The sequence below is a fragment of the Drosophila persimilis genome, unplaced genomic scaffold (assembly GCF_003286085.1).
Source record: "Drosophila persimilis strain 14011-0111.01,24,50 unplaced genomic scaffold, DperRS2 tig00000653-arrow-arrow-pilon, whole genome shotgun sequence".
Lineage (NCBI taxonomy): Eukaryota > Metazoa > Arthropoda > Insecta > Diptera > Drosophilidae > Drosophila > Drosophila persimilis.
The window spans coordinates 40,959-68,358 of NW_020825330.1; the positions used below are offsets into that span (position 1 = coordinate 40,959).

General features: G+C 45.0%; 1 protein-coding gene across 2 annotated transcripts in view; it reads right to left on the reverse strand.

Moving 5' to 3' along the window:
• Nucleotides 1–3,518: 3,518 nt before the first annotated feature.
• The window catches only part of LOC6601757 (zinc finger CCCH domain-containing protein 18), a 33,726-nt gene continuing 9,844 nt past the window's right edge, over nt 3,519–27,400 (reverse strand). The window contains exons 2-5 of one of the 2 annotated variants that reach the window (XR_003409034.1): nt 6,330–6,390; nt 5,770–6,271; nt 4,217–5,607; nt 3,519–4,115 (exon numbers count right to left, since the gene is read on the reverse strand). Coding sequence is in view for 1 of the 2 variants with exons in the window: in XM_002026796.2 (XP_002026832.1) it covers nt 4,287–5,607; nt 5,770–6,271; nt 6,330–6,333 (1,827 nt within the window). In the remaining variant the exon portion in view is untranslated. Of the gene's footprint in view, nt 4,116–4,138; nt 5,608–5,769; nt 6,272–6,329; nt 6,391–27,400 lie in introns of those variants that run through there. The other variant, XM_002026796.2, reaches the window with a different exon arrangement.

Below are 27,400 nucleotides of genomic sequence, written 5' to 3' on the forward strand. Positions count from 1 at the left end.
TGTATATGCTTAGTACATGCATTCCTATCCATCTCCTGTCCTGCATATAATCACTAGATTATGCGTGCCCACTTTTATCCCTAGACGACAAGCCAAAATAAAATTTAGTTGAGTCAAACATCCTGCTACCTTACTCGACGCATAGAATTGTATCTTAGTATCTCATATAACTAATAATGCTCTTACGACAAACCATACAATCTTGCCTCTGACTCAACCGCACACGAAGTTTGTGTGGAAATATTTAGGTATCTTTGGAATTTTCCTTTTCGTTTCGATTTTGTGTGGAGTTCTGTGGACTCCAAATAACACTACTAAAGTACTTTAGTCGGTGGTAACCGCTCTCTTGGGTGTAGTCTTGGGCTTCACACACAAACGTACTGTGGATAAACATTATTAACAATTGAACAACGGTAATTACAATTGCACGACATCAACAACAGCAACAGATCACCAGCAACAATATCACCGAACACCGGAGGTGGAGAAGTGGAAACAGGGACGAGGGAGTAATAAAATTGCATAGCTGACTCCACCACGGCCCTGTTCCACTTCAATGCGTTTTCTAGCTATGTCAGTCCGTTCCATTCTATGCCAGTCCATGCCAGGGCATGCCAGTACGTTCCGTTGCATTCAATTGGATTTAGTTCCACTTCAACCCGTTCCCGTTTCAGTTCCTTTCCGTTCCGTTCCTGTGGTATTACTGCTGATTTTGATGAACTTGGACTTAATGTATATTGTATAATGCATTATTATCTTGATACGATTACGAGTATTGTAGATAAACATATACTGGTTTTCATATATATATCTATGCACATTCAATGCTAAATCAATCGAAAAAAAATTGCACCCATATGGTACTAGCGAACATAGAGTATATGGTATATATAGTATACATATATACAACTATCAAAAATAGGACAAATAGAACTGGAGATTTGCTTTGGCTTGACATTCAATTCTTTGGTTTTGTTTTAGTTGTTATTTTTTAATTAGCTCTGCACATCTGCAGAGTTAGTTTTAGTTTTCCCGAAGACAACTTCAGCCATCCTCCTATTTGTTTTTTTTTTTATTTATTGTTTATTATTTTTGGTATTGTTTTTGTTTTATTTTTTTTTAATTTGGTTGTTTCTACGAGTATACACATTTATTGTAACACAAGTTTAATGCGGATTAGATAGAGCAACGCGAACAACAGTTAGGAAGATGAGCAAAAAACATGGACTGCGACCAAGAAGAATCGCGCTGACTTGTAAATAGTTTGAGATACTTCCATATGTCCGTGTATAATATATAAATATATGCATGTATATATACATATCTATGTATGTACATATATGTATAGATATCTGTATATTCATGCTTTGTATAGATATAGATCGGTAAATATATCTGTATATGTATATATATTCTGTTACTGTTCTCTCAACACACATTGAAAGTGAAAGTTAACTTTGGGTTACCGCATTGAGACACACACATGGAATTTGAAGTCTAAATTACATTCTGGGCACATCGAGATACATTTTGTTCAATATATTTTTTGTATATGCATATCTTTAAACATGTATGTATATGTATATATTGGTATGTGTATATTCATATGTACGTAGTTGCAACCCGATTCGAGCGCTTGCAATGTGGAAGATAATCTCTATATAACATTCATCTCTACCATTTCTTTATCATCCTGTGGGATGCCATTGACCAAATTGACAGGGCCAAATGCCATATATAGAAACACACTTGATTGATTGCAATATTGACTGATTGTTTGTTTGTTCATTCGTCTGTCCGCCCTTACCATTCCCTCCCCAAACTCTGTTTGGTAATGGGTACAATTGCAAATTTTCAATTTGAGTTTCTTCGTTAATTCATATTTCAAACTTCTTCTGGTGAAGATGTTTTGCCTCTCGTACTTCCTCTTATTCTGCATATTTTTTAGCTGCTGCTTCCGATTTGGTGTTAGCTTTAACTTTGTTTTGATATAGTAAATTTGTATAATTTTACATTAAATATTCAACCCGAACATTAACATTTAACTTCGATTTTCGTTTTGATTCGATTGGATTTAGTTGGGTATTTGTTGTTATTTACCTTTGTGTAAGCTCAGATTGTACATACAAATTACATTTATTGTGTGGTTTACATTGATTAAAACTTTTGAGTCTGTAGACACTTATTCCTTATTCGCTGCGGATATATGTACATATAATATGCTTGAGTATATTCGGAATATGTGTGGGCATGTGTAGATATTTATGTTATTGAGGGTACTGTTGGATTGCCTGCCAATCAGATGAGTTTTTATAGTTTTGTCTCTGGTTCCCTTGATTGTGTGTGATGCTTGTCTCGATTACAGCCGATTACAACCCACAAATGTGTGGCACAATAAATTTATCGGTTGCAACCTGGACCCCAAATGGGGCTACTACAAAGAAAAGGGCATAATTCCCGAATACCAATGCATCGGTACAAAAAAAGACGACTCCTCATGCATATAAGAATATATGTACATATGGGTGTCTGTTTCGTCTCAACGACTGCCGCTTCTGTCCTCCTTTGGATCAGTGGATCCCGCTTAAATTCCCTTCTCGTAAAAAAATATTTTGACATTCTCTGTTACTCTGTCACCTCCTCTTCATCTCTACCTTCCTCTAGCTCTGGACCTGGGCCCATGACAAAATTTTCCTGCCGATTCTAGTTTCTCAAACTTAAATTTCGATTCGATTTCGTTTACAAATTGTATGCAAATATGTGAGAATAAATATATATAATATCTGTTTTTTTTTTGTCTTTATCTTTATGAGGGTTGTACTACAGTTATGCTTGTCTTGTCGGTTGTCCGATGAGGTCTGTCGTGGGTCGCACTCGATTACGCTCTTTCCCTGTTCCTATCGCCATCCCTATTTCCTTATTTTCGTACTACTTTTCGTAGTGCTTATGAGTCCTTCATCCTGCTCCCTGATTTATTGTGGTACTCACAAAACTCCCCTGCAGCGTTGCTTATTAGCTGCTTGTGACCGATTTCCTAACTGTCTATCGATCACTAATTGCCGGCTATCGCTATACTCTCGCTTCTCGTAAATCCTACCAATACCGATATCGTTAAAGTTACTTGTACCGTTAAAGTTACTTGTACTCTTATTGTTCACCATTATACTCTGTTACCGCTAGGACTAATGTTAATGGGTTTGAGTAGAAGTGTTACTGGATTGATGTGTGGGTGGGTACTGTACTGTACTGTGCTGCATGCAGTTACTGTTGCTTTAAGTGTTTGTTTAAGTGTCATTGCCGTTAATATCCCTGCTTATATTACAATGAATCGCTTCTCTTACTCGTTACTCTTTACTCATTAGTGTGACTGTAAGTAATTCAGTTGCAACCAGTGCGAGTGCTATTCTAAGTGGGCACTGCTTGTGTTACTGTTATTGTTAGTTTTAGTGTTAGTGTTACTATTGCTTCATTTACTATTACTTGTACTATGCTTTTCAGTTAGTTATACTTTTACCGTTTTTGCATTATTTGCTACTTTGCTTAGTGTTAGTGTCAATGTTCGTGTGACTGAGTTTGTATCAGTTGTAATTAGTGTTAGAGGCACGGTTATTGTTCTAATACTCATTATTCCTGTTCCACTTGCTGCACTTACTGTTAGGCATTCGTTTGTCTCACATATCTACATAGGTTCTCGTTCAGTTACTGTAAGTGATCTGTAAATATGTTTGACTGTCAGCTTATACAACTATGCTATTGTGACTGTTTGTCTATTACGATGAATGATTGGGTCGGGTCGTCACTGTCTCAATGGCTCGTGTTGGTATGTGAGTGATATGCCTATGCACTTCTACTAGTAACTAGTATGAACATGTATATTTTTCTGAAGAGATCTATTACTATAACTCTGCAGTGCCAATATGGCTGCTTCAGCTTCCGTAAATCGTAATCTTGATTATAAACTGTTCCAACTAGTATTGCATCTAATAAACTGTTCAATATAGTGTTTCAAGTGCCTAACTGGTGTCTTGTGTTGAAGTTCGCTTTACCTGTCGGCTTCTTCCAATGGTTAACAAATGATACGAATATTTCCGGATCTCAGAGATACAAGTAGCTCGCTTCAAGAGAAAAATAGAGCAGAAGGAAAGACGAAAACACGGAAAGAGGGAAAGACAGAGAGAGGTGAGTGCCATGCCCCACCAAATGGCTCCACACTCACCCTTTGCTGAACGGCCTGGATCTGTTGGTGGGTCAGTCCCAGAGCTTTACTTGCCTCTGCGTCCCCCGACCTATTTCACGAATAGGTCCTTGAGTGTCGAACACAGCGACGCATCGCACGTGTCCTTCGAGTCATCCTCCTCGCCCTTGCTGAACCAGTTGAAAGTGGAGCGCATTGCCCGCCCGGCCTGAGACTGGGCGCCACTGCCCGCGGACGCCCGGCTGCGACGGGCTCCGGCCGGACTGCCGGTAGCACTGTTTGACTCCTTGGGAACAGCCCCGCGGACCGCCGCCGATGTGGATGGTCCGCTAGAACCTCCGGCTCCGGCCATCCCGGCATTGGAGCTCTTGCGAAGGAAACCCTCGATCGCCGTGCCCAGCATGGTCGCATCCACGATGTTCGCCTTGGTGGTGTCGGCCCAGCTCTTCTGCTTGCTGCGCGGCTTGAGCTTCGGTTTTCCGGAGTCTCCGCCGAGCGGGTCCTTCTTCTGCAGTCGCTCCAACATGTCCTTTGAGAGGGCCATGGCCGTGCTCTTGCTGCGCACACTTTTCTTGCGGGCCATCGGCTGGGGGCGACTTGCCGGCTTGCCGAACCACCCGGATATGGCGGCAGAGCTGTTGTCCTGCGCCTCGCTCACCAACTGCTTGGCGTTGTTCAGGATCGAGACGTCGAAGCTGTTGGATCGTGTGGAGCGGCCTGCATTTGGGTCTAGCAGTGAGCTGCTGCTTGCTGCGGCCGCCTGCCCCCCAGTGTGGGCCGTGGGCGTAGGCGTGGCACTAGTAGCGCGGCCCCGGGCGGCGTTTTGGAACGTCTGGCTGAGAAACGGGCTGCTTCCAGCGGTGGCCGCTGAAGAGCTGGCACTGGCACTGGAGCTCCCCTCCGGCTCTGAGCGGTGCATGTCCATGGCAGAGCTGGTCAAAGAGCTGAAGATCCCAGCGATGTCTGTGCGGCTTCCAAGCAGGCCTACGCCACTGCCCGACTTCTTGCGGCGTGTCGAGGCCCTGGCCGACAACGGCGGCTGGGGCGAGATGCTCTTCTGCGATGAAGGCGCGTGCCCATGTCCGTGTGTTTGTGCATGCGGAAGCGGCTGCGGCGGTGGATGCGGATATTCAGAGGCCCGGCGAAAGCTGCTGGCTGGTTGCGGCTGGGGGCACTCCGAAAAGCGGCGGTTGGTGTAGCGCCTACCCGGGGCCGCGGTCCCGGCCTCATCAACGGTCTGTACCTCACAGACCTTCTCATTGCTGGAGGTCCATAGCTTTAAACGGGCCTTTCGTGACTGCAAATATATGTCGTCCATAATGTCCAGTTGCAAGTTATGGATGCTGCCGATGGGGTCTGTAGAGGGAGGACCCGTGTTGCTCTCCCGCCGTGAGTTGAGCACACGGCTGCTGCTGCAAAGAAACGAAACGAAATGTTGCAGAGTTAAAACTCAAAAGATTGGGAAGCCTAACACGAAAATCGTGGAAACCCTCATTCATTCATAGTCGGAATCGGAATCGAAATCCCCGCAACACTAGATTACTGGAAGCACGTGTTGTAGTTGAGAGACTTACCCATTGCTGCTCGGATAGGCGGCCACCGATTCGCGGCGCGAACGTCCAAAGAGGGTGGTGGGCACCTTGGAGATGGTGACCACAGAGTGGCGACGTCCAGATGGGGCCGGCGCTTGTGAGAGGGTGGCGAGGAAGGCGGCCTCCTTGGGCGATGGACCGGATCCCTCGCCGCCGCGCTCGGACAGACGCCTCACCTGACTGGCGGTGATTCCATCGGTCACCTGCTGTGAGGGCAGCGAGTGCTTACGGGCCTCGCGCGGGTCCCGCCAAGGGGAGAGCAAATAGGGGTTCACGGGCGAGTCAATGTCCAGACTGGCGCGATTCGAAAAGGTTGTCTCTGAGCTGTCCTCCAGTTCCTCCGGTAAGTTGGACTCCTCCACTACAATCAAAGGCTCCGGCTTGCTGTGCACCTGCGGTGGCGGAGGCTGGTTCGGGTTGTTGCCGCCTGACCCTGAGCTGCCTCCATAACGATTGAATTGCGAACCACGTAAGCGCAGCGCATCTAAGGATAGCCGGTAGCAGATCGTAGAGCGTATTTTGTTGATTAAAGGATCACTTACCCATTTTATACAATTTCTAAATTGACAGCCAGTGGAAAAACGTCTTCTGATGTCCTACCTGCTATTGAGAAAAAATGGTCATAGGATTAAGCAAAGGATGATTGGATTGGATTGGATTGGATTCGAATTCTCGTCGAAGACCACAAATTTGACTAACATTTTCGTCTGCGTAGACCAGATATCCAGCTTTAGACAAAGTTGAGCTTTCGATTTCGATGCTCCGACGCACCGTCCGCGCTATGGAGCGTTAACCACGCAGTGAGAAATAAGAAGAGGTCTCACGCGTGTGTGGGTGTGTGTGCGTGCGTTTGTGTGTGTGGGAGATACATAGGTGGAACACCGCTGGCTCCTCTCCTCCTTCTGCTCATTGTTTTGGCCTACGAAATGGAAATGGCAGCAAAACCATGCATCAAAGTAATTAAAGTCACTGTCCAGGGACTTTTTGCTTCGTTAAGGATGACTTCCCCCATCGTCTGTCTGCCTGCCAGCTGCTGGGGACAGCACAACCATAATGAGCATACAATTATGCAAAAGTTGAAATGAAATTTCACCATAACTCAGCTGCCACAAGAGGTTGTACTTAGCTGCTGGGTGGTTTGTTGTGGAGAGGAGGGGCGACCAGATGAAACCACAACGGCGGTGTGCAGCGTCAACCACCACCAGTACAGCCGCGGAATTTTTCCTTTCAATGGAATCCTGCGGCATATCAGAGGTCTACTAACGATGATGGTGGCTACCTACAAGTAGTTTGAGTCTTGTCTACGATGTCTTGTCTTCGGATCACTGTGGCATCACTGGCCGGCTTAAGCTAGATCAAGAGAACCACTGAACTAGATCAAGATGCGGGTCTGAAATTTCATGCCGCCTATTTTATTGCCTAGAATCGAACGTTAAGGGTTAAGGGCGGAGTCCCACCGTTCCGTCGCGAAGTGGCAATGTTATGACATTTAACAAGTGCTTATTGCATAAGCAGCGAAGAAAGCAGAAGTTTCGGAGTCTGAACGGAAGCCCCATTTGATCTGATTAGGCAGCCTGTGACAGCAACAGGACTTGCATCGCTCCGTCCCCCGGCAATCGCCACTCGGCTGCATCTGAGGCCGGTCCGTGTCCGTTGACGGGGCAAGTTGTTGTCCAAAGTCCCGAGCCGCAAGTCGCAAGTTCATTAAGCTTGTAAATTGGCAATCAACACCAAAGTTGTGGCTTTGTGTTGGAGTTAATTAGCCTTTCTATGCCACTGACAGGACAGCCACGGCGGATGGTTGGATGCGGTCTATGCCCTCGCATCGTTATCTTCTGGTCTCTGATCTGTGGTCGCACCGGCCGCTGTTTCCTGTGCCCAAGAAAAATTATAAGACTCAAGCTATTCAATTTGAAAGCCACATAAATTTTTTAGCAATACGCGACTGCATAAGTATTGTAACTGTTATAACTATTTTAACAGTTTGTGGTTTTGAATGGCAGTCGAAGAGGGCTTTAAAGTCTTTTGTTCAGTTAATTGCTGCATTTAGTCCACTACAATCACTGCTGTTCACCTTTAAGAGGACTTGTCGTGCCCTGTCCTGGACCTGTCGCGTCCTGTCGCGTCCTATCGCGTCCTGCTCTGCACACGGAGCCGCCTTACTTGGATCTCTCGACGCTGCTTTATTAAAAATGTAGGCTCCTTTTCTGAGGAAACCCCAAACGAGTGGGTGGCCTGCTTTCCTTGCTCTTTTCAGAACTCTTTTCCTAGAAAAATTGAAAGAGCTGCCGTTGTCTGACAGACGGCAAACGAGCCTGATATGGGGATAGGGGGGGACCGATAGTCCCGTTACCCAGAAACGTTTGCCAAAAATGTCAGTTGCAGTTGCCATTTCTGTCTCAATGCTGTCTCTGTCCGACTCTACGTGAGAGCAATTAAAGCCGAAACGAATCGGAACCAATCGAATCCCCTACTTTTGACCAATCAAATCGAGTTTCGAACTTTGACGAAATTATGGCAGCAAACGTGTGCCGCTCTAATGGAGAGATATTGAAAAATAGTAAAACGAGATGTACCCTTTCCTTTCTCATCAGCTCTCTCTTGCTTGATTAGGGCAAGCTTTTTCCCCGACCACCCAAACCATATTGTGGCACTGCAAATATAGCCAGATATATGGAAAATGTCAAAGAAATGTACATTGAAAAGTACACTTTTCCTCACATGGATGTTGATCGAAAATCGTATTGGATTAGGACATGCTTGAAGCACGGTGGACATCACCAAACCAACATGTGGTTGAACTGAACAACATGAACAGCATGCAACATTTCTCTCTTGAACATATTTAGGAAAAATCAAATGACTTTTCAATTGGTGCCAAAACCGCTCGAAAACCCTTCCTCTCCCTCTCTTTTTGCGATGTGTGTATTTGGTTTGATGATTTCAGTATGTTCTTTTTCCAGCCCACCCCTCCTGTCCACCTCCCCCAATTTTGTGTTTGATTGATTGACTGAGTCTGGCCGTACAGACAGACGTGCATCCGCATCCGCATACGCATCCTTAAATACGAGTGGGAATGAAGTGGAGACAGTCGATTGACAGATTGACTCTGTGTCTCACTGTGCATTCCCTGTCCCTGTCTCTGTTCATATCGTTTCATCAAGGACTAGCTCGATTTCAGTTAAGCTTTGTTTAATGGACTTGCACAAAAATTTTACAAAGCACTTTGGCCAGAGAGCGAAATGGATGAACAAGAACAGGAACAGAACAGGACCTCAAATCGGGAATTGGATGGAAGGTGCGCCTCTTTCACAAGGGGCAACATCAACATCAGAATGTCGGGCCTGATCCAAAAAATCGAAAAAATCGAGAATCGGATGTGTAATTTTCACCGAACAACAAATAAGGCGCAAAGCAGCTTTGCCTTTGCCCCCGGTGCCATTTCCGCGCTGAACAAACCCATTTCGGCTCCATTAAATCGGTTTCCCACCAAAAGATTAAGCTTTCCTTTAGCTGCCAACCACAGATTTGGCTTCCGCTTCTTGGTACGAATGCAAAAAGCAAAGCTAATTGAAGCAGTTTTTTGATAAAGAAAAGGTCAAGGGCTAACCGCACATTCAGCATTCAGTATTCGGCATTCATCCATCCACCATCAATGTCCAGATTCATACTTCGATTTGAATATGCTCCATATTTAAAAGTTGCTCGTTCAGACAAACTTTTTCGCTTTTTCTCGTGCGACATCCTGACTAGATACATAACAGCTTTTGCTAATGATTGCCATTGACAGCACTTACTTCGATATTTCGAGAACTCTCTCTCGCTTTCCCATCCTAACTATTCACTACTTTTCATCACAGAGCTCTTTGCGAGGGGGTTGACATTGAGATTGTTGCTGTTTTTATACCCGATACTCAAAATGAGTCAAAATGAGCTATATTAAATTTGTGGTGAAAATGAAGGTGTGTAACGTCCAGAAGGAATCGTTTCCGACCCGATAAAGTATATATATTCTTGATCAGCATCAATATACGAGTCGATTGAGCTATGTCTGTCAGTCCGTCTGTCTATAAAAACTAGCGCGAGCAACGAGATTTTGTATCCAGACTTCTGTGATATGTCAAATGCGATATGCGAAAATTTGTGGCATCCACAATTTCAAAGATACGAGAAACGCAGAAAACGCAGAATCGTGGCGAATGACTCTATCTTCTAGACTGCGGAATTTGAACAAGATCGTATAATTATCATAGCCAGAATGATGAAAACAATTTCGTTCTCTCTCGCTCTGTCTCTCTCTAACACACACTGTGTTATCGGCTGTGCCTATTGCAAAAAGTGAGCGCCTAGATCTCAGAGACTATAAGAGCTAGAGCAGTGGTAGAGCAGTAGAGAAGTGGTATCCACACTTCTGTAATATCGAACCTCCACAAGTGTATTTGAAAATTTAGCCCCACCCTTTTGTCGAATTTGGATCAGATCGCATCATTATTATAGCCGAAAGTAACAAATCAATTTTCAGTGGCTACGCAGTGCCCGACAATATGTTCAGACTCGTTTTCTGTCTTTCCCGCACGCACTCTTTGTCGCTCAATGCAGACATACTGACTATGTATTGTGTATAAATGTAGAGTTGCGGGCGCAGCAGCAACTCACAACGTTCCCCTCGTTGATATCTAGAAGCAGTCGAAAGCGCATGTAAGCCCGACAGATGTGCACGTACAGACAGGCACAAAGAGAAATGGCGCCATGATTGTTGCTTTCATAGCTGACTTTGGCATTCAGTATTAGAGTAAGCAGCAGCTGCATCTTGGCAACACAAGTGCCTGCAACACAGGCCGATGCCAGGAGATCAAAGCGCTCCAGGTGGAATTATTCAGAAAAATGAAACAAAAGCAGCGGGAGAACCCGTTGATCAGACCACAAGAGCAGGAGCAGCAACAGGACCAGGCAAAGGCAAGGTCAAAGTCACGGGCAAAAGATGACATGGACAGAAACTTGGAGGAGTTCCGGCTAGAGAAGCAGCAGCAGACTCATACGAATACGTTTTATATATTTAATTCGCTTGGTGGATAAGAGAAGGTCATGCCGATTGGCAGAGGATGGAAAAAAGGTTACGTAAAGTATAGTTTACCTTGAATAAAGTTAAATATTCTAAAGGCGGTGGGCCCCTGACCGGAGTAAGACATGATCCTGTGAGGGTATGTACATATATCAAGTGTACATACATATATCTCCAAGCTACATTCAGTGCAAATTCAAACGTCTTTTCCTCCGCCACTTCCTTTGTGTGTGCGGAAAAGTTATGAATTTCTAAAATATCCTCGAAACTTGTTGCACACGGTGCGCCTCCCACGACCGCCCGTTTGTTCGCAGCCCTCATCGTTCGTCCGGATGGAGACCTGCGATGGAAACCAGCTTGTTTATGACGTGCATTTGAAATGCGGCCATAACATGCACTTGGACTTTGGCCATGGTCATGGTTACGGCTGTGGCATTTAATAGTCCATGAGCGGCCTGTACACTGCCTCCCCCCTCCCGCAGCCGACTATCCCCGGGGGGAAGCGAGCTGAACTCCTTCAAGGGCGGGACCCCCGACTACGATTGTGCCGTGTTTCCTGCGATTCCGGTCCCAGCTCTCATCTTTGCTCTTCTCTCTCTCCATCTCTCGGTCTCATAGTCTGTGTGAGATGTTATCCTCCTGGAGCTGTTTCTTTTTTCTAGTTCCGCTGCAGTACCGACAATGATATCACTGTTAAAAACACCAACCCCCGCCAGCACCCACACCCAGAACCACAGCCACCTTTTTGTTGAAAGATTTTTTCAGTTTGCAGTTTTACATTCGTTCGAATACAAAGAAAAGGCAATTTATAACTAAAAAGTTGTCATTGAGATCAGATACAGCTATAGTCGGGCGTGCGTACTACATAATACATCAACGCGGCAACCGGAAACGGAAATGTCACACATTTGCAGCCGCTGGCAACATTGTGCGGCAGCAGCCACAGAGACACCAACACCAGCAGCAGCAGCAGCAGCAGCATAAGGAGCAGGAGCTACTGCTGGGGGCTGTGGGGAGGCCTTCAGGAAGCGAAGCGAAAATAGCAATCAGAACTTAACTGAATTGCAGCACATGACGGTACCACCCTACACCCTGCCACCCAGGCCACTGTGCCGCGTGTTCCGTGCCGCCCGTGTATACAAAACCCCGCACGCCTGGGGCTGCCGTTGAGCGAATTAAAACATAAATGCATTTGCAACAGCAGCAGAAGCAGTGGGAGTGGCAGCACGGGCAACACCATCATGACAAGGGGCAGTGCCAGGTCCAAGATGTAACGAGTCCCAACGAAGCTGAAATACTCTGCTGGGAGTGGGAGTGGTAGCTATAAGTGGGGAGTGGGGAATGGTCGTGCATCGTTGGTCCTAATGGAATCCAATCCAAGCGGACCAAGTGGAAATCCTGGAAAATCTGCATAGCTCTATAAAATCGGGCAAGAAAAAAAACGCTGGCTGCTCCCAACAACTGTAAAATTGCTACGTCCACTGCCAACTGCCCCCACTGTCCCACCAAATCCCGTGCCACGTGTGTGTGTGTGTGCATCCAGCAATCTCCCATTTATGTACTGCAATTGGAGCTGGGACTCGGTGAGGGAGAGGGTGATGAAAGCTTGGTCAGAGGACCCATACAAATTTGTTGTCTATTGAGCGAAGCGTTGGCGATGAACAAGTCCTGTTCTGGTGCTAGACCCCATGTGCCCCCCGACCACCATCCTTATTCCTGGGCCTGATCTGCCTATGCTTTTGCTTTTGCTTTTTCTTTGCTTCCAATTGAATCAGAATGAATTCAATTGAATTCGTATGTTGCTCATTGAATACCATAGATTATGGAAAAAATACAACTTTAATTTCCCAGAAAAGAGTATTAGAAATCTGTCCTTCTCTCTGTCTGCCTATCTGTCTGTCCTTCTGGTTATGCCTCTCTCTTTGTTAATTAAATGTTGATAGGTAATTAAAATGCAGCAAAGAAGGCCTGGAGCTGGGAACTGGGAATGGAAGAAGCTATGTATGCACATAAGAGGCTTATGAGGCTCCAAACAAAGGCAGAAATTCCTCTCGATCCTGGGATTGGAACTGCTGCGCCTGGACTTGGACTCACACATGGACATGGACTTTTGGATATAAACTAGGAAATGGAGTGTTTCCAGGGAAACCATCTTTTGTCCTGTGCCTGCGCCAAACACAATGCAGCCGCCGCAGCAACGGCCAACAGCCAACAGCCAGTTTCTTGCAGTCAGAAACCAGGGAAAAATGCGGGTGATTCCAGAGGGGATTCTCAGGTCCGAGCCGGGCTTTGATAAATGTTTTCGAGCTGCAGTGGTTCTAATTTAATGGAATTTCCAATTTAATTGAATTTGGTTTAGATATGCCGCAAGGCCACCTACACGCGCCCCAAAAATATGTATGTGCTATAGAGAGGAGTTTACGTACGAGTATAAGCCGCAACCGCAATCGCACGACTATCCCTCTCTTTCTCTCGCTCGGTCGCTTTTACGATTATTACTACCGACGCGACGGACGGCCCACCTCTGAACCCTTGGCAAACTCTAATATCAGCAAAAGGTGCAAAACTAATTAGCTTAGATAACTGAATCATAAACAACATCCTGCCACAAACAGTGCTAGCCTCACAGGGGCACAGCGGCCCAGCGCAACGTGCAAAAATGTTTCAAAAATTACCCGGAAATTATAGGGGCGAGTAAAAGTTTCATCAAGTTGCGGTTGCCACTGACAATGCTGCTGGCCTTGCCACTAACACTGGCACTGCCACTGCATGAGCTGCAATGCCGTGGCATACGCGAAGACTACTTTTTCCCAGGCACTCAGCAACAGCTGGGAACGGTTCTGGGATTGTATTGCTTTCAAATACCGCTTTTTTGCAAGTGATGCTTGATTGGGTTTTTAAATTTCTTAACTTATTAGCCTTTCAAGAGATTATGTGTAAAAGTAATTAATGGCACTGTAGGCCAATAAAACGGTTATGTTATTTGATGCAGAATTTTGTTTTGTATTTTGTGTGTTTTTCATTTGTGTGGAAATGAAAGTAAAACGCAAGATAATCGGCAGTAAAAGCAATGGAAAGGGCATGCCCTGCCTTCTCTTCCATTAACAGTTTGCTACACGGCCACACGGTTGAACCATACCTCACCGTGGCCAGTGGCCGCATTCACATGAATCGTTATATGGGCATTAAATATTCATGAAATCATTGGAAAATAATAATCCGAGGAGCATGCATGATTTATCATTCATAATGCCCGGTGTCTCTATATGTATCTCCCTTCTTCTTGCTATCCCTTCCCCCTCTTTGACCTTCGGTTGCCTTTAATTAATTGCTTATTTAACAGAATTTTCCGGATCCGGGGTTGAAGCCGCACTGGCAATGGCAGGACCCTAAACCGGATCCGGGTCCATCATCGGGATAAACGGAGGCAACCGCAAAGCTTCCGCCTGTTTCGGACGTGGCACCTCCACCCTCTTGCAACAGATTCTCTCTTGTCTTGTCGTCTTGTCCAGATTTGAGTTTAATTAAAGATTTGTTACATGTTTACCCCTGCAAGCGGTTAGGCGGAAGTGGTGCGGGTCATTGAGTGCAAAAAATCCGCATCAGAAAATGCGAGGAGAGGAAATATTATTAGATTCCCCTAAATAAAATAAATAATGCTAGAAATAGCCCCATCCTACTTTCCTTTCTCCCTGCACTTTGCGGGTAAATAAGGAGAATGTAATTGCAAACGTACATGCATACATATGTACATGTAACGGCCACTATTTGGCGGGAGAAGGAGGAGTGAGAGGGTTTACCTTATATTTTATATACCTTGGATGCGCCCCTGACCAAACTAGAGAAAGGAAGATTGTTTTTCAACACTCTCTCTCTCTCTCTATCTCATTCTCTCGCTGGCTCAATAGTTTTTAGTGCGTAAACATAAATAAATTGTTGAATATTTCGCATGGCTTTTCCAGGGTTCTTGGAGAGAGCATCTCACACCCCACCACACCATCCGTCCGTTCCATTCCGTTTGTCCCACTCTAGTCCCCACAGCCACGGCCACAGCCATTTCCATGGCCTTCACCTCTCTCTCGCTCTACACCTTACACTTCCTCTTCCACTCCCTCTCCCACTCGAACTCCAAGTCCTCTCATGATATGCTTTTAATGATTTATGGCAAGATTTAAAAAAAAAAGGCAAACGAAATAGAAAGAGAAACAGACGAAGAGGAAGAGGAAGAGCGAAAGAATTTCCAACGCCCAACAAGAAAAAGGAAAGCATACTGTGGTTTGTCCCTCCTTGTGCTTCCGCTCTTTCCAACAAGCGACCGCAAGTTTATTCAATTTGATTTGTTGCCCTCTACCGCCTCCGCCCACGCGCTGGCTTACGATTATTGTTATTAATTTTACGAAAGAATTTTTGGCTCTGCGGCATTAATAAGAAATAAGAGGACACGAATCGATAGTTAGCAAAAGAGAGTGAGAAAGACAGAGAAGGGAAAGGCGACCTTTAATCCAATCAGAGATAGAGACATTAAACATTCAGTGGGATGAAGGTAGATAACGCAGATAACAGATAAAGAGCTGATCAAGAGAGAGGAGCGGCACGACCTACATACTCGTAAATGCAAAGGAGCTGAATTGCAAATGCACTAAGAGCCGAAACAGCTCTCTCAATGATGATTAGATCACGAGAGTGGGGGAGATGCAGTCAAGCCTATGCATTGTGCTCTGCCCATCACCTGTCAGCTTGTAACAGGATAAAGTGACACATTTAAGCAGGGCTGATTGCAGCACCTTAAGTTGGTTCCTCTATGCTGCTTTAGAGAGAAGAAGCACTCATATCCATATCCTCTGTCGAGGTAGGACAAACAAAAATATCCTAAATTGCAAAGTTGGCAGTTGGTAGTGAATGTCGATCGCAGTATGTAAGCAAAGCGGATCGCAGTACCCTCTGACCCTCTGAGTAATCCCTCTTGCACTTGCACTTGCATACAGTCCAGAGTCCAGTCTGAGGGGGAGGAAAGGAGAGATTAGCTACTGCTTGGAGCTGATCCAAATCAATGGCGTAATGCACAAAGTACAGAAGTAAGCAGCAAGTTGCAAGCGAAAACAAAGAGTTATCCCAACGAGAAATACTGTGCTAAAGCGGACCCCAAAGTGGACATAAATTCCACTTGAACCCTCATTCCCCCAGTCAGTTGCTTTTTCATTAGCTTTTGGGGCGGACAGAGGCGTTCCTCCCCACATCGGCCGCTCCTCCCTGTTTCGGTCTCTCTCTCTGTGCGTACGTCTCATGTGGCGTGCCACTTGGTGCTCAACAAACACTTCAGCGGAGGGGCGTAGTGCAAAAATGAAACATTATAATGACAGTTGTGTGTGTGTGTATCCGTGTGTGGAGAGCACAAAAATTGAAATTGAGAATGGCAAAATAATGAATTGTAAATTGCTCCGCCACACACAACACACACATTCGCAGGTAACATCATGTGTATATGTATGTACATATGTGTGTGTGTTTGTATGCATGCACATGTACGTATATTAAATTATTTATTGTGCTGCGCAATAAAATCAAATAAAAAGAGTGCTCTCCGCCCTCTGTCTCCGCCGCTTTCCCTTTTCGAGCAACCTCCTCTGCAACTCGGCAGAGCGAAAATTTAAAAACTAAAATCGATTTCCGCTTGACAAATAACTTAAGTGGCAGTTTATATGTATGTATATGTACATATTTGCACATACACACACACAAGTGCAGAGGCAGAGAGGGAAGAGAGCGTAAAGAGAGTGCCGGAGACTTTAAAATATATTCCACACGATTAATTTTTGCGATCCATTAAAAAGATTTACTCAAATTGACAGAATCATCGTCGGAGGAGGAGCTGCCGCCCCGTAGACCGCCCGTCATCCGTCCGTCGGATGTCCTTGCTGTGTCCAGGGCCCAGGGCCTGTCCTCGAGCCACCCACACCCACACGCACACGCACACATGCGCATACACATACTTTAACACACATCCCATGGCCCTGGGCCGGCAATGAAAAAATGCTGCCCCCAGGGGCCGTGATGATGGCTGAGAGTGTCTCAATTTGCATGCCGCAACCAGAGTAAGGGAGCGCGAGTGGAACACAGCCTTAGGGGCTGTATGGCAGGCAGGCAGAGCTAGGGAGGCAGAGATAGATGCCCATTAAATGCATGTAATCATAAATTCACACTCATTAAGAGATTTGTGGAGCAGTCGGCACGCAACACCAGAGAATCTGCAAATTGAATTTTCCCGAAATAGAATTACTGCGATTTAGATACCCTGTAACGGCGGCCCTCTTAATAAAGAGTATTTGTAATGGGATTACCGTGATAGACACGCTCTCCTCATTTAAGAGTTTCAGCAATGCAGGATTATACCAGGAAATAGAAGATATTGGGCTTTTCTGCTTTAAAAGAATCCTATGAATGGTTTCATGAACAGTAATACAAAATTTCCCATAGTTCCCCTCCCTTTCATTCATTCATCTGTCCGTCTCTCTCGCTCTCTCTCTCTCTCTCTCTCACTCTTTCCAGCCGGATTTGGATAAAATTACCATTTAGTTAATGCCAATAAAGTGTCCATTATGTACAAGTATTATTATGTATGCGCCCCCCGGCTCCTATGTGTATACCACTGACTGTATCTGTCGCGCTAACTGCATATACATATGTACATATGTGTAAATATGTATGTATGTATAACACAAATGTATAAAGTGATTTCAAATTAGATCCGCTAAGGCGGTGGAGAGAGGCGGAATCAAACGAAATGGTAATGGTCATGCTCGTTCGTACATATCCGTGCATGTCCGTCTCAATGTTGGCCAAGTTATGGATACCTCATTAAGCACTTATCGGTAAATGATGACAAAAGGCTTCAATCACATCGCTGCCAATCGAATAGATTCGCCCGAATTCGGTTGGGAAAGGACACCAATGAATTTCTCAATGCGATGGGAAGGGACGCATTTTGCGGGGCCGATTAACGTGTCATTACACAGTTCTATGTTTAAAGAACGGAGCCAGCCTCAATTGTTTCTGAATTATCCCTTAATGCTCCACACCACCCCATAATTAACCCGAATGATAGGTAGAGCCACAGCCAAAGACCGCCTAGCGAAGATCTTGGAACTTCGAACAACACCAAACATCAAGCGAATGGCCAAATGCATTGGGAAAGATGGTCGTAATCTTGGCATGAACATTCCTCTGCAGCAGCTCTGTCGATTTTAATGTAAATTAAGTTTTCCTCGTCGAGCCGAGCTGAGACTGAACAAAAACTCCAGACGGGAAATGTATCTATCCCGTGGTGCAGTAGCACCAACTGACAGCCTGACAAATTGAGAAACTTAAGAGGCCGCCACTTGGTGGTTTTCTGACTAGGGGATGGCATGTCGGATGTGGGATCTGTAGAATAGTTGGCCTGGACAGAACAGACGCATAACTTTTTAGTGCCCACAAAAACAAGGCCATTACATGTGGAAAGCTTTCTTCGGGACAGGGTGGGAAGTCCCGAAGCCATCCAATAAAACACAGCCACTGGCAGTGGCTGTCTCTCATTTTGTGTGCTATTAAAAAGCGTTGGCCAGCAAAAGCCGGCCAAAAATTGCACAATTAACCGAGCTGCGGCTGGCCATTAAATGAACATTAAGCGCAGTTTCTGGAGGACACCCGGGAGTGGCTAAAAAGGAGCGGAATGGAATTGAAGTGGGAGTGCGGGCGGAGCAGGTGTATGATGGTGGAGGTCGTAAGCCGCTTCAGTTCTAAGGCCCTGGCAATCAATTGAAGAGAAATTTACAGGACGACCAGCACCAGAATAAGGAAGGTCCATATCCATATCCTTATTCCTACTCCTAAAATGTATTTAATTCGTCTTGTAAGAGCTAGCTATCATCCGCATTTCTCCCAGCATTCCAGCCCTCCAGCCGACCTTGATCTTGATGCCAGTGTTATGTTTGTCATTGAGGCAGGAAAAAACGAATATGCGGAAAATGTAACAAAATCTGCTGCAGTGTGGCCTTGACCCAATGCGTGGCATGGGACGAGGACGATGATAGAATCAGAACAAAATTTACCCATTTATCGCTTTGTCTCTTTTTTTATACCCGATACTCAAAATGAGTATTGGGGTATATTAGATTTGTGGTAAAAGTGGATGTGTGTAACGTCCAGAAGGAATCGTTTCCGACCCCATAAAGTATATATATTCTTGATCAGCATCAATAGCTGATCAATAGCCGAGTCGATTGAGCCCTGTCTGTCTGTCCGTCTGTTCGTCCGTCCGTCCGTCCGTCCGTCCGTCCGTCCGTCCGTCCGTCCGTCCGTCCGTCCGTCCGTCCGTCCGTCCCCTTCAGCGCCTAGTGCTCAAAGACTATAAGAGCTAGAGCAACGACGTGTTATATCCGGACTTCTGTGATATGTCACTGCTACAAGTATATTTCAAAACTTTGCCCCGACCACTTCCGCCCCCACAAAGGGCGAATTCAGAGATACGAGAAAACTGAAAACCTATAATCGTAGAGGATAACTATATGTTCTAGAGTGTAAAATCTCAACCAGATCGTATAATTATTATAATCAGAATCAAGAAAACAATTTCATTCTTTCTCGCTCTGTCTCTCTCTCTAACACACAGGTTTCATGGTCGGTTTGGCCAATTGCAAAATATGAGTTCAAGGATCTCAGAGACCATAAAAGCTAGAGCAACCAAATTTGGTATCCACACTCCTAATATATCGGACCGAGACGAGTTTGTTTCAAAATTTTGCCACACCCCCTTCCGCCCCCGCAAAGGACGAAAATCTGGGGCATCCACAAATCTCAGAGACTATTAACGCTAGAGTAACCAAATTTGGTATCCACACTTCTGTTAGATTTCACTATAAAACGTATATTTCACACTCACAAATATCTCTCTCTCTCTTTCGGTTTCCCCATAGCTATCTCGAGTGACTCCAAAAGGAACACTTAATGTGAGTATACATAATTACAGTGGAAATGTTTTCCTGGAGCTCACAGCACCCGGGCCCCAGCACGTGCTGAAATATTGTTGAATAGTTTGTTCTGCCTCTACTCCAAGACCCCTGCTGGTGCTGCCGACGCTGATAAATGCCTGCCCTCAAGAAGGGGCACAACAACTCGTTGAAACCATCAACTTTCAACGTCGATAAGTAGGCAATGGATTGTGATGGGAGTCAGTGAATGAGGAGATGCAACGGCGATGGAGCTGAAATTCGAGATGAATATGAAGCTGTAGATGGAGCTGTTGATAGAGCTGGAAAGCGATGAAGATGCACAAACTTGTTTGGCTCTTGATAACCACCTAGCCCCATGAACACGAGCACTCCTCATTCCACCACTACACCACTCCGCCCCCAACGCACGCATATGCTCTCTACAGCTTCGACGCCAAAAATAGCGCAAACAAATCGATATCCCATCGATGCTGTGCTCAGCAGCAAAGTCGAGCACTTTGGCACTTTTGCGGGAGTATCTCCGGATTGGAGCTCCGGAGTTCGGAAAAACTGTTCAGGCGTCCAGCATGGCTTCTACGAAAGTGCTTTCGCTGGAGTTTAAGCCTCTAGCAAGTGCACCCCCTACTACCATGGCAATTACGATGGTCATTCCTGTCGACTAGAAGGCTATACATGTTCTCGTACATGCCCTTGTTGTATGATGGCAGAAGGAAGAACCGTTTCCGACTCTCGAAAGGGGAAAGTGGAAAGCGGAAAGTGGCAATACTCTCAAGCAAGTGTCATCGCCTTAGAAGTGGAAACGCTTTACGAAAAACATAAGCGATTGAACTCATGTGTTTGACCTGTACCCAGATCAGTTTTTGTCAGTTTTTATTATCCTATTTTACAGAAGTTAACCTGACTGTTCGAACGTTAAGTATGGTGTGACTCTCTTCCTACTTCCGACGGGATTTCTGAGAGAATGGGTGACCCTTAAGATTTTAAAGATATGATAGTCCGAGAAGGCGGTAAACTTTCACACAAGTTAATACTCTCTTACAGAGCATTCTTACTTCGGGGTTTTGGCCCTCTGGCTTAGTCAGATGTTGTCCTGGCTGTCCTAGTTGTCCGCGGCATTGTCCTATTTATTGATATTGCAATTTGACCAACATAAATTCAACAAGCAACAGACACGGGGCGGAATGAGAGTTTATATGATGTTGTCCAAGTGCCACTTGTGTGGACAGGCGTCCAGAACAGGGGCAGAGCGGCAAGAAATGTGGCAGTGAGACTCCAGCTCAGGCATCGGCATTGGTTTCGACCACCGCAAAGGCCAAAACTGGGCCGAGTTGCCTCCTCTTACGGCTGTTTATCTTGCGTCTGTTTTGTTGATTTTACCGATTTCTCTCGCTTTGCCAACCACCAGCAGCAGCACTCTCCTTGAGTCCTCTTTCTTTTGAGCCTTTGTTAATTTTTTTCCGTTGACGGCCATGGAAAATGTTATTTCGTTTTCCGCTGGTGCGGTGCTGCTTTTACATCAGCCCGAGCTTAAAAATAAAAGTTAATTTTCGCTTGTCGCTCTAAGCCAATTAGTGTGTCTGCCCCACCCCCAAAAGAGGGGCGGGCAGGTGGCGAAGAGGGAGTGGGAATCTTCAGCGAACCAGAAAATAATAGAAAAAACAGAAGCAGGAACGGAAGGAGCGAGGCAGAAAGGGATGTGGCGCATTACAGCATTATAAAAAATACATACAACAAAAAATGGCACAAACTAATTGAGAAAACAAAAGTTGGTCGAAAGTACAACCTTTATCTCTCGATTTATATAATTTTCGATATCTTCTTCTCATGGTCCAACTGTCTCTCTTCTTTTTTGGAAGGATATTTTTAAACTTATTTTATTGATCCCTTAAAATAAGTACGAGGCCCCACACCAAAAAATAAATCTTCTGAAAGAACTTTCGTTTATTACGGGACTCTCCTCCATCTGCATCTATCTCCATCTCCAGCATTCACCCCATCATCATCCAACCCATCATCGTACTCATCGTCATCATCCTTGGTTGATCTCAGGGCATAATGAAGCAACCGCAGGAGCAGCAACAGCAACAGCGTCAGCATTAGCATCAGGCCGAGGCTAACCCAAAACCCATTTCCAACCAGCCCCAACAAGTCCCATACTATCCCATGCCTCCTTTCATCCTTCCCGGGGAAGAGAACAGAAGACCCATCGATGCTCGAGGCATCTCTTGAGTTGATTTAGTTTGCCCTGCCACCTCGTGGGGTGGTGGAGGTATGTTGCGTTGCGAGAGGGACTAAAAAGTTTCCAAAAATATTTGCTTTTACCATTTTCTGGGGCTCCCAAAAACTTTGCTTATAAATTTCGATGATTGCAGAAGAGCGCGAGGCCAGACAGGCAGACATCTCCTCCAGCTCCAGCTGCCTAGAGTTGTATTTGTATTTTCATATTTGTTTAGGTGTGAGCAACAGCGAGAGGAGAGGTTTCCATAGAGCTAAAAGAAGGCCAAGGTGGGCCAGAGCGGGGGCAGAAAGTTCGAATTCGAAATGCTGATTTGAACTTGGGCCTGCAGCCTCAAAAATTTATCAGAGTGTGCCTTAACAAGTAGAGGGGACACATTATAATTGGTACCTGCTGTACGTATACCCGATGATATGTTTGTTCTCGATTACCGATTTTCTTCAGTAAAAACAGCAATTTCGTCAATTTACGTATGTAATAAATAAACAACGACAATTGGCATGGAGACAATTGCGTAGGTACGTAATTGACACTCACAGAGAAAATGGCAGACAACGTCAACAAGTGCATCGAGCATTTACATCTCCTTCATTTCTTCGCCTTGCATTCGAGTACGAGCCAAATATTCCGCTCATCCGAAAGTGCTGATTGTGGTGTCAGATGGTGTGTGTTGCGAGTCAGAAAAAGTGCAACTACCTAAAATTGAAACACCACCAGAACAATTGAATAGCTTGCTCATTGGCAGGGATCCAGATTCAAACCTGTCCATGCGCACATTGAGCATTCATGCTTCCAAATGACATTGTTTGGAGCAGCAGAAAATTCACAATTTAGCGGCAAATGATTTTCCAAGTCAGCTAGTATTCTATAAGTTTTAATACATTTCGTTCTTCCCGATACACTCTCTGTGAAGACCAAGTCCCTTTTCCCCCTTAAAAAACTAAATTGTCTGTCTATCTCTGACTGTCTCTTGTAGCCCTGTCCCCCTGCCCATTGTATCTCTTTCTCTTATCGCTGTATGCGAACTTTTCAAATAAATGTAAGGGCTGCTTGGGTTAAGGGAGAAGGGGGGTCGGTGGATGGGACCCTAGAAAACCTGGAATTTTACTTAAGTACGCACTGAAGTCACAACATGATAATGGAGATGGTTTCCCCACTTCCGTCTCTTTCTGTATCTCTATATTTTGCTTACCCTCAGTCACACTTGCCTTTCCTTTTTCACTTTCATTTCATTTCGTTTCGTTTCTATTTGACACACCTCGCCTCTCTCTACAGCATTTTAAGCCAATTCTTTGCGTTTTCGTTCATTTGTTATACCCTTATGGTCGTATTGCAATTGCAACCACATGCTTGAAATTCAGAAATGGAAGGCTTAAAAACTATTTAATTAAATATAATATCGGACATCAGACTGATTCTATTGAAACAATCTGGAACGACTGGGTGTTGACTGTAGCAACTGAGGGTAGCGACTGCAATAACATTTCTTCCTTCTGGCTTTAATAATGATCCGATCTGATCTTGATTCAGTATTCTTCTAGATATGATCATTCTCTATGATTCTGCGTGGCAAAAATTTGGAATAAATTTGTTAAATTTTTGTTTTTTTTTGTCCGCGTGTGCCGTAACAGGATTCGGTTCTGCCGATCGTGAGCAGTAGAAGAGAACTTCGGGAGCCCCAATTTATGTGTATTCAAAAGTAAATCGGAAAACTTTTGTGAATGTGAAAAGCGGAGCCTGGATGAATAAAAATATCAATTGTATCAAATGTTAAATTTGTGAAATTGTGAAAAACTGGGTTCACATTATGCTAATCCTTCTCTGCATTCACATTATATGCGTTTATTCTTCTTTTATGCTTTTTCTTCTATGTTTCTTTATTCTTCTTTAACGGGAACAAAAGCAGACACAAACAAGCAAATTTTGTTGCTCTAGCCTTAATAGGCTCTGAGATCTGTGGATGCCCACCTTTTCGTCCTTTGCGGGGGCGGAAGGGGGTGGGGCGAATTTTTTGAAATACACTTGTGCAGGTTTCATATCAGAGGAGTGTGGATATTAAATTTGGTTGCTCTTGCTCTTACAGTCTCTGAGCACTGGGCGCTCATAGGGACGGAGAGACGGACGGACGGACAGGGCTCAATCGACTCAGCTATGTATACTTTATGGGGCCGGAAACGATTCCTTCTGGACGTTACACACATCCATTTTCACCACAATTCTAATATACCCCTATACTCATTTCGAGTATCGGGTATAACAAAGCACCCATATATGTCATCGGGGGTAGTGACGCTGTCATCGATGTGTCGGCAGATGTATCATCGATGGCCCGTACTTCGGGGTAAGAAAAACTTATTTTTATGTTCAAAAGCAAACTTTAAAAATGTGTGTTTTACTATGCTTTTACGAAGCTTATCTAAATTTGATAAAATGACTCGGATGACTCTATAGTACCGGTATATGTACATATGTAATTGCAATAGGCGGAACGGATCCTGCAACAGTATCAACAATTACTCTCCCCGAGGCTAGAGTTTCTTTCGAGCGATTTCTATTCTTGCTCTATCCGCTGCCTGCGCTTGTGTGCGCCTTCTCCTTCTCCTGCTCCTATTTTTCCTTTCGTATCTTTCTTCTCTCCCGCCCCCTCCTACTTTATCTATGGCACTGTATTGCTTGAATACTCCGTTAAGTTGAGTTTGTGTATCTGTTACGCGAGTTTCTATTTCTCATTGCCTTCTGTATCGTGTATCTTTTCCGAGTGTCGCCGAGTGTGCGTCTGTCTCTGTCTCGCTCTGTGTGTGTGTGTATTTGTGTTCAAGTGTGTGTGAGATGAAGCAACGACATTGCCAAAGTTATTTCATAAGTTGTTGCCACAGCAGCAAACACATCCATGGGAGTGGCGGTGGCGGCGGCCTGGGTTTGGGTTTGCGGATTTAGTGGATTCTCCTCTGATAAAATTTTGCTCGAGGGCAAACACACACAAAAAGGTGTGGACACAAGACGGTAAGGGGAGAGGGGGGCAAGCCGCGTCAGTTGCCTTGTTAAAAAGGCAGAACGAGACAGTTTGGCATGCCCATTGTTGATTGGGAGAGCGACTAACTGTAAGCAACGACACGCAAAAGGCGCAACAGGCAGCCAAAAAGGAGGGAACGAAAAAAAATCTCTTACTAAATAAAGAAGGACAGATCCAGTGATGGGAGAAACTGCGGGGGCCGGTGACTGTGTACGTGTCACAGCTTGTTGCTTTGCCAACTTTTTTCTGCTTCTTCTTATCCTGCTTCTCTTTTACTTTCATATGACAGAAGAGGAGAGATTGAAAGAGAGAGGGAGAAACGAACGAGAGATTTCGGGACTGGATACGCTGCACAAAAAGAGAAATGTGAAAAAAATACAATAAACAGAAGAAAGAAAGAAAGGAAAAAGGAAAGAAAAACGAATTTTTGATGGATTGCCCAAATGGCGAAAATTAGACAGGAAGGACCAAGAGAGAGAGAAAGAGTGACATGTGGACTGTGGAATGTAATTGCTGGAGTATCGGATTAACGGTCCTCATTCTCACTCTGTCTCTTCCTCCCCCCGTTCAACCCTATCACACCATGTGTCGAAGGACAGCAACAAAAAAATAAGAAAGATATTCTATTGAAGGGGCTAGGCTATTAATACCCTTTTAGATCTATTTAGTTCTAAGAGAAGCTCTATGATTTTGGAATGCTGTCGGTTTCGAAGGAACTGTTAACTTCCAAAACATATGAATTTGCTTACATTGAAATATATTAAAAATACACTCTGAAGCGTCGGAATACGTTTCCTTTTTTGCATTGCAAACATCTAATCAAATTATGAATGCACTTCTCTGCAAGGGTATCCCAATGTCGTTGTCTTGCCACAAAACTGCAGGAGCAGCAAAAAGAGCTGCAGTAGCAATACCGACGGCAGGAGCAGTTTCTCATTACCCCCTATCACGCTGTCCCCTCCCGCCATTCAGCAGACCGCCTGTCAAATAGCTGTCAAATTTGAGCTCAAATTAAACGGAAGCCGGTGGTCAGATGGACAGTACATGGAAAAGAAGGGGAGGGGAGCCTAACCACACGGTCTGGCAATTATTCCGTTTTGCATGGGAGTCCTGTTCCGCCCCCCCGGGCAGTGCGTGGATTCCATTTAATCGCATTAGGGCACCTAACCCCAACGGGCCATAAATTGTGTTTAAACATGTGCATTCGACCGCAGAAGCAGAGGCCAGGCTTCTATTACTCTCTCGTCTCTCTCTCTCTCTCTCTCTCTCTATCTGTTACCCTCGAAACTCCCTCTCCCTCTTCTGTGTCACTGTGCTTTAATTAGAACGTGGCAGAAATCAGTGCACCCGTTTTCTCTAGCAAACGCTCTCCCCGGTCACACGCCGTGTCATTTAAGTGTTTGCTTTTTTTTTCTTCAAGTGCAAGATGGCAAAGTGTATACATGCATACATACATATGTACATATGTATATGTACGTATGTTATAAAAGGTGGGTCGTTGCCAGATTTTTGGATGTATGTACCCCCGCGACGCGTCAATGCGTGACACAATGAGAGCAAGAAAGAGGATAAAACTGAGGATAGTGGAAATACCTCACCTTATAGAAGAGCTCCTTGCGCACGACGGCGTCACGACGTCTGCCGGGAAGAAAGGAGAGCAAAGTGGAATGGAAATGTGCTGTTGGGATGAGTACGGAGTGTTTTAAAGAGGTAGCGGGAGAGCAAAGAAAAACGACACCCTGCTGTGCTAATGTGAGAGTGGTGTGTGTGAAAGTGGCCTTCATTTATCGCGTTTCTTTAATGCGTGCCGGCACCTCTCGGGAGGGTCGCGCGAGGGTCGCTCCAGCCGTGGCGAAATTCTCTGCTTAAAAGCTCTCTGCTAGTGCCGGAGCACACCTCGTGCTTTTCTCTCTCTGTCACTCTTTATATTTATTCCCGTTATGTAAGGTTTATACATGCAATTTTTATGCGCCACCTGCCAGAGCTTAGGCACTACTTCGCCCCCAGACCCCTCTACTTCCTCCGCGCTTGCACAAATAATTGCAACATATTAATACGTCTGCGGCCAAGACCCCTAAAGACGCTCAACCACGCCCACACCTGTAACGGCGCTTTCAATTTGTGGCAAGCAGTTAATAGCCTCCCCGCCCCTTCCCCAAGAAGATGCTGTGAAAATGGGAAATTGGGGAATGAGGAAAGAGAGAGAGCCATAAAAAGAAGAAGGGAGGGTAAGCCAAAAGAAGGAATACGATAAAAGAAATCGCTTGAAATTGAACAAGTTTTTCCTGGCCCAAGCCAAGAATACAAAGCCAGAG